This window comes from Oryx dammah, unplaced genomic scaffold (assembly GCF_014754425.2).
Source record: "Oryx dammah isolate SB20612 unplaced genomic scaffold, SCBI_Odam_1.1 HiC_scaffold_16, whole genome shotgun sequence".
NCBI lineage: Eukaryota > Metazoa > Chordata > Mammalia > Artiodactyla > Bovidae > Oryx > Oryx dammah.
In genome coordinates, this window is record NW_024070200.1 from 42,842,737 (window position 1) to 42,855,899 (window position 13,163).

The following is a 13,163-nucleotide window of genomic DNA, read 5'->3' on the forward strand; positions in this document are numbered from 1 at the left end:
CAAGCCAGCGGTCCCCACACTTTTTGGCACCGGGAACTGGATTCATGGAAGACAATTTTTCTACAGACAGGGAGAGGGGTAGAGGGGATGGTTTGGGGATGATTCAAGTGCCTTACATTTGGTGGCTCAGATAATAAATAATTCGTCTGCAATGCAGGAGACCTGGGTTCAATCCCTGGGTCAGGAAGATGCCCTGGAGAAGGGAATGGCAACCCACTCCAGTATTCTTGCCTGGAGAATCCCATGGACAGAGGAGCCTGGTGGGCTACAGTCCACGGGGTCGCAAAGAGTAGGACACGATGAGCGACTTTCACTTCACTCACTTATTTCTATTATTATTACATCAGCTCCACCTCAGATCATTAGGCATTAGATCCCAGAGGTTGGGGGCCCCTGTTCTAAGCCATTCCTGTAACTCTCTCTCTCTCTGACCTTCAGGAGGAGCTGGTGGGGGTCCACATTCTCGGCTGTCCGTAAAAGTCCACCGGTCATTGCCATAAGACTGTCCCAATACTGCCTGTTGAGGAGACCAGCTGTACACACAGTGCAGCCAACCTATTTCACTCAGAATCTCTCTACCCGCCCAGAACCCAGTACAGGGGGGCAGAGGGGTGCCCAGGGAAGGCTAGCTGAACCGAATTAGAAGTTTTCTGGTCTGAAATGCTTTCAAAGAGAAAGAACACAGCTGTGATCCTTGATCACATTCATTCATTTCATTCTTTGGGGGGCTTGGAATCCATCAAGCATATCAAATTATGGCAAATGAACCCAGACGAGGCCTCATTTCAAACTTGCTGATGTGATAGAAAGAGCAATGCTGTTCTAAAAATAATAATAAAAAAATCATGCAGTTCTGTTATTTCACATTTAAATTAACTTTCACTGTGGATATCATAATTTTCCGAAAAGCACCGTCTTGTTTCTAAAGCCATCGTGGTTTCTTATTCTGAAGTGGCGGCCTCGGGGGCCAGCCTCTTTGTAACTCTCAGGTTCCTTTCCCAGTGGCCACTGCCCAGAGACCCAGGAGAAGTCCTGTCCCTGTAGACCGGGGTTTCCCAGCCTCCCACTGGTGACCCTTAGGGCTGGATCATTCTTTGTGATGGGAGCTGCCCTGTGCTCTGGAGGATGTTTGCCAGCATCCCTGGCCACCACTCCCAAGATGCCACCTCCCCCCCACCTTCCCACCCACCCTGGTATTGTGACAACCAGGAATGCCCCCCCGCAGCTCATAAGCACTGTATGGACACATCTCTGGGCCCCCGTGTCTGGGTTCTTAGATGCTCTGCCACTTGGCTCAGTCAGAGTCTCTTCAAATAAGAAAGAGAATAGCACCTGGTAATAACTAGGAATAAAATGCTTCCCTGGTGGCTCAGCAGTAAAGAATCCACCTGCCAATGCAGGAGACATTCGTTCCATCCCTGAGTTGGGAAAATCCCCTGGAGAAGGAAATGGCAAACTGTGTATTTTATTCCAACATAGAATTAATTTACAATATATAATATGTAATATACACTAAAACTCCATTTTGTATTAATTTCTAATGTTTTTTAAAGTCTGTAACAACATATGCAAAAATATTAATAGTGGGTAGGAGAACTATCTTAACACTTTCGTGTATTTTCCAAATTTCTTATAATCCATGCATTATCTTTCTTGTTGTATTCAGGGAAAAAGTGATTATGGGGAAGAAAGAAGCCAAATCCTCAGAAGGATGCAGGGAGAAGACCCCCTCCAGGCTCTGCTCAGCGGCCCTCACAACATAACCAGAGGAGTAAAAAATGCCCTACACGATGTCCAAAATTACTGGTGAACATTTTTGCTTTTCTATGAATTTCTCCGGAAAATGGCCCAATTGTCACAGTCTGGAAAACCATGCAAGCTCTGCTTATCTGCAAAGGGCCTCGCTTCCAACTGCAGAGCCAGTAGTCCTCAATGCCGCCTTCCTGAGACCCATGTCAACCCCTAGGTGGGCGGGGTGGGGGAGGCAGGTGAATGAGAACCAGCCCAGGGGGCCTTATCTGTGACTGCTGGTGGTCACACAAGACACAGCAGCAGTTTCATACCCAGAGCAGAAGGCTGGGAAGGGGAGCACCTTGTGGGATTTCCACAGGGAACCTGGTGGGGATACGGGTCTTTCGAGACCACCAGTTGGTCCCCAGGCTGCTACCAGTCTGACCTGTTCTTCTGCGGTGGTGGTGGTGGTGGTGGTGGTTTAGTCGCTAAGTCATGTTTGACTCTTTGTGGCCCCATGGACTGGAGCCCGCCAGGCTCCTCTGTCCAAGGGATTTCCTAGGTGAGAATGCTGGAGTGGGATTTCTTTCCATTTCCTTCTCCAAGGGATCTTACCAACCCAGGGATCGAACCCCGGCCTCCTGCACTGGCAGGCGGATTCTTTATCACTGAGCCACTGATAAAGGGATCAGGAGAACCTCTTCCAATGGAGTAAGAATTCAAGCTGAGACCAGAAGGAAACAAAAGGAGTGGCATGGGGGAAAATGGTTAGGTGGTGGGGAGTGGGCAGGAGACAGCAGGAAGGACAGGTGAGCAGTTCTTCATCCTCAGAAGAGAACACAGCAGCACAGGCTAAAGCCCTCAAGTGGGAGAGGGCTTGACAAGAAGTGGGAGACCCTGCTTTTCTTCACTGGACAAGTTCTGTGTGTGCAGCTAGTCCACCAGCTTGACCTGCATGACAGCGGCTCTACCTACTCCTGTATGAGGACGTCCTCGGCTCCCCATGCAGTGGGTCACTCCAGGCAAGTCTACTGCATGCTCCTTTCCTAAGGACAGCCCAGCACTCAGCTGACACTCACACTGGAGTTGTAGTTCTGGAAAAGATACAGAAGTGACTTCCCCACGGATCTCAGCACAGGCCGCGGATGAGGCAGTTATGGAAGTGATACTGGGGGGCTCAGGGGATGTGGCCCAGGTGTTCCACTCTCGGGGAGCTCACATCCCTCAAGGAAAGGGCTTAGAGAAGCTGCTGAGAGGCTGGCAAACACCACTTTTCACTTACATCTCCAGCCCTGGTTGCTCAAACCCATGGCCTTCCCAGCCGCTCCCCCCACAGTGTCTCCAAGGCACCTCCACCCCAGTGCTAAGCGCAGGAGCCTCATGGACACCCCACGGCCACATGCACCTCACTATATCCCCATCATCTCCTACCACCCAAGTGTTAGGAGTCAAACTCAACTGTTCTTTCTCCCAACCCCACACCATATATGGTGCCAACCCAAAAGAAGGGCTGCTGCAGGCAATGTGGCCAAGGATATAACTGGTGTCTCTGCAGCTGCTCAGCAGAGCAGTCTGGCTTCCAAATAGATCTCAACTCCATCCCCTTCCCTCCATGCTCACCACCGCCCTTGTCCATGTCAACAAGCTCTAACGGGATGCTGGCTTCTCCTCTTGCCTCCGTCCAGTCCACTCTCCATACAGCAGTCACTGCAGGTGGTACCACGTACCCTCACTGCTCAAGACCCCCCAAGCTCTCTATTGCTCTTAGCATCAAATCTCAACCCCTTATCCCAATCCATGCCTCCCACGAGTGGCTTCTACCCCCTTCTCCAACCTCCCACATCACCGTCACCCCTGCTCACCCACTGTCCTCTGGCCACCCTGGGCTCTTCTGGATCCTCAAACCAGCCCAGCTCTTCCCAACTTCAAGCTAGCACAGCACCTAGCAACTGACACATACTAGTTGCTCAATAAATCATGACGGAGAAATAACTATATCTCTTTTTCAGATTTCACTCCTGTTTTTTGATAGAAGCTAAAAGGGTATTGGTTCATCACTAGGCTCCCTGACAGATGCTGAAAGGGTACACTTTATATAGATTTTTTATTTGAAAAAAAAAAAAGACCATTTGTTTTGCCTACAAGTGGTCAGGAAGCAAAACTGACTTTTTATTAAGGCATGGTATTTCACTGGTTCTAAATGCAATTGTCTAAAACATCACTGAAATGGAGGAGCATTTAACAATTGATAGTATGTCAGAGCTGAATTAGCTAGTTTTCTTTCTTGGCAGCTCATAAAATAATGATGTATCTTGCCATCATCCCAAAGAAATGCAATGCCAAAGAAAGCTCAAACTACCACACAATTGCACTCATCTCACACGCTAGCAAAGTAATGCTCAAAATTCTCCAAGCCAGGCTTCAACAGTACATGAACCGTGAAATTCCAGATGTTCAAGGTAGATTTAGAAAAGGCAGAGGAACGAGAGATCAAATTGCTAACATCCGTTGGATCACTGAAAAAGTGAGAGAGTTCCAAAAAAACATTTACTTCTGCTTTATTGACTATGCCAAAGCTTTTGACTATGTGGATCACAACGAACTGTGGAAAGTTCTTAAAGAGATGGGAATCCCAGACCACCTCACCTGCCTCCTGAGAAATCTGTATGCAGGTCAGGAAGCAACAGTTAGAACTGGACATGGAACAACAGATTGGTTCCAAATTGGGAAAGGAGTACATCAGGGCTGTATACTGTCACCCTGCTTATTTAACTTATATGCAGAGTATATCATGAGAAACGCTGGGCTGGATGAAACACAAGCTGAAATCAAGATTGTTGGGAGAAATATCAATAACCTCAGATATGCAGATGACACCACACCTATGGCAGAAAGTGAAGAAAAACTAAAGAGCCTCTTGATGAAAGTGAAAGAGGAGAGTGAAAAAGTTGGCTTAAACTCAACATTCAGAACACTAAGATCATGGTATCTGGTCCCATCACTTCATGGCAAATAGATGGGGAAACAATGGAAACAGTGGCTGACTTTATTTTTTGGGCTCCAAAATCACTGCAGATGGTGACTGCAGCCATGAAATTAAAAGACACTTACTCCTTGGAAAGAAAGTTATGACCAAGCTAGATAGCATATTAAAAAGCAGAAACATTACTCTGCCAACAAAAGATCCGTCTAGTCAAAGCTATGGTTTTTCCAGTGGTCATCTATGGATGTAAGAGTTGGACTACAAAGAAAATTGAGCACCCAAGAATTGATGCTTTTGAACTGTGGTGTTGGAGAAGACTTTTGAGAGTCCCTTGGACTGCAAGGAGATCCAACCAGTCCATCCTAAAGGAGATCGGTCCTGGGTGTTCATTGGAAGGACTGATGTTGAAGCTGAAACTCCAATACTTTGGCCACCTGATGTGAAGAGCTGACTCATTTGAAAAGACTCTGATGCTGGAAAGGACTGAAGGCAGGAAGAAAAGGGGATGTCAGAGGATGAGATGGTTGGATTGCATCACAGGCTCAATGGACATGAGTTTGAGTAAGCTCCGGGAGTTGGTAATGGACAGGGAGGCCTGGCGTGCTGCAGTCCATGGGGTCGTGAAGAGTCAGACATGACTGAGTGACTGAATTGAACTGAACTGATCTTGCCATCAACAGTCTTCTAAATACCATGAAATGCAGTGTGTAAAGACACTAGACGTGGGACTTCCCTGGCGGTCCAGTGGTTAAGAATCTAAGAATTCCAGTGCAGGGAACCTGAGTTTTATCCCTGGGTGGGGAACTAAGATCCCACATGCCATGCAGCAACTAAGCCCAGGTGCCACAACTAGAGAAAGCCCCCACCCGGCAATGAAGACCTAGTGCAGCCAAAAATAAAATAATAATAATAAATTTTTAAAAAATCAGCCACTGCCATAGTATCAGCAACCAAGACAGGGACTGCAAATGACCTAGAAGTAGGGAGGGGTCCCCAGTGGCTCACTTGCCTGCCAAAGCAGGAGACACAGTTTGATTCCTGGGTTGGGAAGATCCTCTGGATGAGGGCATGGCAACCCACTCCATTATTCTTGCCTGGAGAATCCCATGGACAGAGGAGCCTGGTGGGCTACAGTCCATGGGGTCAAAACCAGTCAGAGACAAACAAGCAACTAAGCAGCAGCAGCAGGGAGGGGTCGGGACCCCAGGAGATGGGAGCTAAACCCACGGACTACGGTGGCAGATACCATGAGAAGACCGGGAGGCCAAACCCATCCTGCTCCAAAGACCACTCCTCCTCTCTGAGTAATTGGTAGAATCCAAAACCGAAACAGGGCACCTAGAAGGGGCAGATGGTTAGAGTGTGAACCTGGCTCAGATCTCCTGAATACACGAAACTAGGACGATTCCAACTTTATATTACCTGGTCCCCAGAGTGCCCCTACCATACGCACAGACAAGTGTCACTGCAAATGGGTCTGCTGGTCTGCAGGGCTCAACTGGAAAAAAAAGGAACAAGTGGGTGGGGTGGGGAAGTGATGGCCTGTCACCTGGTACCCTGAACAGAGATAAACATTAGAAAAAAACCGGGTGCCTCCCAGTCCACTTGTCTGTGTTTACTAAGCTCTTATTCTTGGCAAAACAACAACATCTGGAGAGAGAGGTGAGCTGGAAGGAGGAGGGGGCATTCAAAGAAGCATCATGTGACTCGTGCCTAGGACAGGTGGACTCTGGGTACCCAGCTCAGGCACCTTGCCTCTCTTGGTTGTAAACTGCCAGAGAAATCTGCAACCTGTCTCTGGGCTCTAACCTTTAGTTGTTTCCCTTAGGAAATACACCCTTTCCCCAGAGAAGTGCAAGATTCACAGGGTTGCGAAAACAACTTGTTCCACAGACCTGAGGGTTATCTCGGAGGGTCATTCAGAGAAAAGGCAGGTGAGGGACTTCCCTGGTGGTCCAGTGGCTAAGACTCTGTGCTCCCCATGCAGGGGACGAGGGTTCGACCCCTGGTTAGGGAACTAGATCCCACATGCCGCCACTAAAGATCCTGCATGCTGCAAAAAAGACTTAAGATCCTCAGTGCCCAACTGAGACCTGGCACAGCCAAACAAATAATTTCTTTTTTTAAAGGAAAGATGGGTGAGTAAGAGAAAAGTTAGCCACCTAAAGAAATTTTCCCTTGGGAAGATCTCATCATGCTCAGTATCTCTGGTATCACTGCCAAGAGAGAAAAGACAGACACTCACTGTCTCTAGCAAGCAAATTCAGCTCAGTTCAGTTCAGTTCAGTTGCTCAGTCGTGTCCGACTCTTTGCGACCCCATGAATCGCAGCACGCCAGGCCTCCCTGTCCATCACCAACTCCCGGAGTTCACTCAGACTCACGGCCATTGAGTCAGTGATGCCATCCAGCCATCTCATCCTCTGTAGTCCCCTTCTCCTCCTGCCCCCAATCCCTCCCCGTATCAGAGTCTTTTCCAATGAGTCAACTCTTTGCATGAGGTGGCCAGAGTACTGGAGTTTCAGCTTTAGCATCATTCCTTCCAAAGAAATCCCAGGGCTGATCTCCTTCAGAATGGACTGGTTGGATCTCCTTACAATCCAAGGGACTCTCAAGAGTCTTCTCCAACACCACAGTTCAAAAGCATCAATTCTTCGGCACTCAGCCTTCTTCACAGTCCAACTCTCACATCCATACATGACCACTGGAAAAACCATAGCCTTGACTAGACGGACCTTTGTTGGCAAAGTAATGTCTCTGCTTTTCAACATGCTATCTAGGTTGGTCATAACTTTTCTTCTAAGGAGTAAGCGTCTTTTAATTTCATGGCTGAAGTCACCATCTGCAGTGATTTTGGAGCCCCAAAAAATAAAGTCTGACACTGTTTCCATTGTTTCCCCATCTATTGTTTATAAATAATAAAAACAACTCCCTGCACTTGCACAGTTCAAGTGTTCCAAAGTCTAAGGCACAGGCAGTCATGTGCTCAGCTCGGCCAAGGCTGGCAGTTGCCTTGTATTTATTGCATTTGGCTCACGGAACAATGTGATACACAAAATGTATTAAACAGCAATGTTATGCTGTGTATGTATGTATGCATGCATGTGTGTGTGTATACGCATGCATGCTCAGCTGCTCAGTCGTGTCCGACTCGTTGGGATCCCACGGACCATGGCCCACCAGGCTCCTCTGTCCACAGGATTCTCCAGGCAAGAATACTTGAGTGGGTTGCCACTGGGGAAACCCCATAGCCTACATATATTAATGTACATTGCCTCTGATTTTATTCCTACTTCCATTATAAACCTATATTGGACTAAAATATCCTCATTTAACATCCTTTGCTTTTCCTAATATAACATTTAAATCCATCAACTTAACATTGATTTTTAAGTAGCTGAACAGGTTGAACTTGCAGGCTTCAATCACAAGCAAACTGGCAAAGCTGTTTTCAAACTCAGCATCTGGACGGGAGACTCATCTGTTCTTCCTAGACTCCCTATTTCTGCAAACGGAACCTCCGTCCTTGGAGCTACTCAGGCTCCTCACCTCTGTGTCTGTGTCTCCTTTAGGCTTACCCCTAATCTAAGAGGTGCAAGTCTGAGCTCCTCCACCCTCCCAACAGTACTGTCCTTCCTCTCTGTGTCCCAAGCCAGGACCACTAAGTCTCTCCTCCCCAGCACCTGCCTCATCTCAACCAGGCCTCTCTGTTTCCAGTCTTGCTCCCTCATTCCTATGTTACCTCAAACCTGAGCTAACAAATTAATCTTCCAGAAGCACTGTGATCATGTAACTTCCTTGGGCAATATCATAGAGAATACTCTTAATGTGCAATGAGGGAATCCATACTCCTCAGTCTGTCCACTCTAAAGCCTTGTTGTTGTTCAGTCCTGTCCAACTCTTTGTGACCCCATGAATTGCACCAGGCCCAGCTTTCCTGTCCTTCACTATCTCCTGGAGTTTGCTCAGACTGATGTCCATTGAGTCGGTAATGTCATCCAACCATCACATCCTCTGTTGTCCCCTTCTCCTCCTACTCTAAAATCTGGTCACTGCCAAACCGCTCGGCCCCAACACTCACTGCATCTGCGCATGCTCAGAGTAAGTCCGCCGTGACTCACACCATCCCTTCCACCTGCAAGTGGCTTTGGCACCTGGGTCTGTGTTCCAACTCTTCAAAGTCCAGTTCTAAAGTGCCCAGTCTCCAAAAGCTTTGTCTTACCACTTCAGATGGAAGGGATCCTTCCTTTCTAACTTTTTTTTTTTCTTTGCTAGACACTGCGTGTGTTCGCCGCCCCCGACACCCGCGGGCCCGCCCCCCGCCTCCACCCTACGACCTCCGGCTACCAGGAATTCCCCGAGGGCTGGCCTCTGTCTGACTCCCCCGCAACCTCCACAGGGGCCGAACACCACGCCACGGCCATAGCAGTCACTGCACAGCACCCAAAACTTTGTAGCAGTAAGCCCAGCTGTCCGCCCTTCCATTCTCGGACACCTTTCCGGCCGTCCTATTCACAAGGTAGAGCATTTCTCCAAACACAATAGAATTTCTCTGCTACTATTCCAAACCATGTCGTTATTCCCACTTGATCAGGACCTCGTCTCATTTTTTTGAAATTTGCCCAGTAAGCAGAGTTATCATAGACCGCACCCTGGGAGCTGGTCAGCCTTATAAAGCAGAGGACGTTGAATTGGCCTGGGCTTCTCCACGCTGTTTCTACAGGCTGTGTGCATGTGTGTCCATTAAATATGGGGACACACAGTAGCTAGCCGCCAGGGGATCAAAGGACCAGAGCTTGAGGGGACCATCCCGGAGTTCCACCCTGTTGAATCCTGGCTCCGAACTTTTCCCTTCGTCAGCGCTGTACCCTCCTACCCGTCCGGACCGGCTGACGCCTGATGCTACAGGGGCCGGGGCCGGAAGAGAAAAAGGCGCTGGATAGGGAAGGCGAAGGTGGGTATTTTCGGAACTTCAGGGGATCCCGGACAGGCGCTGCTTGTTCCCAGGGATGCGAGGCCGGCGTGCGCCGCCCGCGGATCGGAGGGGACGCATCCCCGAGACCGGGATGGGCAGAGACTGGGATGGAGATCCTGGAGTTGGTGCTGAGGCTGAGGCTGCCGCGCAGAATGACAGCGCCCCCCCCTCACCCCACCCGGGGATGGGGGTGTCGAGCTCCCCTGCTCCGCGTCCCCGGGGGCGCTCGGCGCGCCCAGCCCCTCCGGCCCGCTCCGTCCCCCGGCAGGGCCCGCGGGTTGCGGCGGGGCCCGCGGCCGCTACTCACCCGGAGGGTTGACGGCCGCCGGGGTTGCCATCTTGCTCGGAAGGCTGGGCGCGCGCCGGGCGGGGGCGCGGAGCGGGGGCGGCGCGGAGCCGGGCGCCCCCCGGGGCAAGCGCGGCCGGCGCAGGCCCAGGCGCCACCGCCGCCTCCCCTCCGCCGCCCCTCCGCCTCCACACAAAGGACGGCGCGGGCGGGCGCTGCTCCGCGCTCTCCCGCCGCCCGGCCGCCCGCGCCCCCGCCTCTGTCGCCTCCGCCCCCTCCCCGGCCTCCTTCTCCGGCCTCAGCCTTTGTCACACGCGGGGGGCGCCCGGCCGCCGCTCCCCCGGCCGGGCCGCAGCACCGCGAGACTTGGGGCGGCGGGCGGCCGGACCCCCGAGTCGGGGGCCGCCCCCTCGGGGCCGCGCAGGTGCCCAGGCTCGGGCTGGAGGCGCGCCCCCTCCCCGCTCTCCGGGTCCGAGTCTCCCCCTGCCCACCCCCATTCCGGGGGTCCCGGACACAGCTCGAAGGGGTGCTGTCCCTGGGCCAGGGGGCCGAGCCCAAGAGGGTGGAGGGCCGCCCATTAAGATTCAGAGGGAAGATGGAGAGAAACAAAGGCGCCCCAGTGCTGCCCACTTAGCATGCCGGCGCCGCGCCGCTCGGCTCCCAGGGCCGAGACTCCTTAGGCCCCCGGCACCTCCAAGGCCACGGGCACGGAAGGACAGCTGCCGAGGGCACCCAGCGAGCAGCAGACCCGGGAAACTGTGCAGGATTCGGCCCTTAGAAAGGCTGTCAGCTCTTTTCCTTTCTGCACGGTGACTGGTTATCACCCAAAGTTGTTGCAGGAGCTTTTACACAACCACCTGAGAATTTGAGTCTCTGAGAGCTTTTGTTTGCACATCCTGGTGAAGTTAGCTCTAGGGAGCTGGGAGGGACTGTTTCTTCGCCAGACAGCACGGTTGCTCATAGGAAGGAGATGGCACCCACTGAGAAGGCTCCACTGAAGAATGAACCCCTCCCAGGTGAGACCCACAAAGGGCAAGACGGCCTGTTAATGTGAACACGTTTGCAAAAACATCAGACTCTCTTAAATCCTTACAAAGAAGCACTTGGTGGAGAGGGAGAGGGCGAGTAGAGAAGAAATGCTTGGGATGTTATTTTCAAATCAGCATTGTCTTCCAGGGGAGTATTTGTCACTATTGATTTGACTAATAGGCGCTTAATGATATTCATTTGTTTATCGATTCCATGAAATTGAATGTCTGCTGTGTGCCTGGATAAGGCGATGTATTGGGTGGACCATGGAAAGAGAGCCACTGGGGCTCTGCCCTCCCTGGACTTCTAGTCTGGGTGGCCATGAGGGCAGCAGAATAAGGTGTTTGTACTCCAGAAGCACACAGCTGCTTGGGGCTCAGTGTGGTCACTGGTGAATGAATGAATGGGGACAGAGAGAGGCCAAAGTGATCAAGAACACTCACACTATTCTGAAAAAATGAGCAGACTATGGAGAGGTGGAAAGAAAGACTCTTCAAGGGAAAACTAGGGCATGAATGCACCCAGCACCAAGGTGGGCCAGGCTGGTGGGACTTACCTGGTGGTCCAGGGACTAAGACTCTGACCTCCCAATGCAGGGTGCCCCTGGGTTCCATCCTTGGTCAAGAGGCAGGAGATAGATGGGCCCCACACTGAACAGTTTCTCCCCTATAGACAGAAACTCCATAATAGCAGAAATCCCGGGGCTTACCTAGTGGCTCAGTGGTAAAGAATCACCTGCCAATGTAGGGGACCCAGGGTTCCATCCCTGATCCAGGAAGATCCCACATGCCATGGAGCAACTAAGCCCTAGCGCCACAACTATTGAGTCTGTGTTCCAGAGCTGAGAAGCCACAACTACTGAACCTACGTGCCCTAGCCACCGAAGTTTGCATGCCCTAGAGCCCATGCTCCCCAACAAGAGAAGCCACCACAATGAGAAGCTCGAGCACTGCAGCTAGAGAGTAGCCCCTGCTCACTGCAACTAGAGAAAGCCTACGTACTGCAAGGAAGACCCAGCCCAGCCAAAAATAAATAAATAAAAATTATTTTTTTAAAAATAGCAGAAATTCCACAAAAACAGGATGACAGAAAAGGCTGTGCTTGCTAAGTCACTTCTGTCGTGTCCAGCTCTTTGTGACCCCATGGACTCTAGCCCTCCAGGCTCCTCTGTCCATTGGATTCTCCAGGCAAGAATACTGGAGTGGGTTGCCTTGCCCTTCTCTAGGGAATCTTTCCAATGCAGGGATCGAACCTGAGTCTTTTATGTCTCCTGCAATGGCAGGCGGATTCTTTACCACTAGCACCACCTGAGAAGCCCAAGGAGGACCCTGGGCCCTGCCCGAATAAGACGTAAAAGACCACATAGTCCTCATTCTCAAAGTTAAGGAGGCCTCCCCGACTATATATGCACAGAAAGGCTCCATGGTGGTCAAAAAGGGAGGTGGCTCCGCCCTAGTCAGAGAAGGCAGTGGCACCCCACTCCAGTACTCTTGCCTGGAAAATCTCATGGATAGAGGAGCCTGGTAGGCTGCAGTCCATGGGGTCGATAAGAGTTGGACATGACTGAGCGACTTCACTTTTCACTTTCCTGCACTGGAGAAGGAAATGGCAACCCACTCCAGTGTCCTTGCCTGGAGAATCCCAGGGACGGGGGAGCCTCGTAGGCTGAGCCTTGTAGCTGCCGTCTATGGGGTCACACAGAGTCGGACACGACTAAAGCGACTTAGCAGCAGCAGCAGCAGCAGCAGCCACCCTAGTAAGTGGTGTCAACCTACCCATAGGCCTCTTCACTAGAGTCTATCTTAGCTAAAAGATGCCCACGCGAACACTGAAGGGATCCTGAGATGTACCAAGTACAGACTCAGTATCAGGCAAATCTAAATGATTGGCCAGAGGAAACCAGGAAGAAATACCCCCTAAAAGTGATTTAAACTACCACCAGGGCATGACTCTCTCGCTGAGCCCACCTGTGTGTCTAGCCATACCAACTGTACTCTAGTAAATACTGGTTTCACGACTTTCTATCTCTGTGGGAACTCTTTTCTGCAAAGCCGAAGGACCTTGTCACTAACCACTGTCCTAGTGGCTGCTGCTAAGTCACTTCAATTGTGTCCGACTCTGGGCAACCCCATGGACGGCAGGCCACCAGGCTCCGCTGTCC

General features: G+C 51.1%; 1 protein-coding gene across 2 annotated transcripts in view; it reads right to left on the bottom strand.

Annotated features, from left to right (window-relative positions):
* Window positions 1-10,052, bottom strand: part of ARNT2 (aryl hydrocarbon receptor nuclear translocator 2) — a 192,157-nt gene extending 182,105 nt beyond the window's left edge. For both annotated transcript variants that reach the window (XM_040257409.1, XM_040257408.1), the window contains exon 1: window positions 9,995-10,052. In XM_040257409.1, the coding sequence (XP_040113343.1) occupies window positions 9,995-10,025 (31 nt within the window). In that variant the 5' untranslated portion in view covers window positions 10,026-10,052. The remainder of the gene's footprint in view (window positions 1-9,994) is intronic.
* Window positions 10,053-13,163: the final 3,111 nt, after the last annotated feature.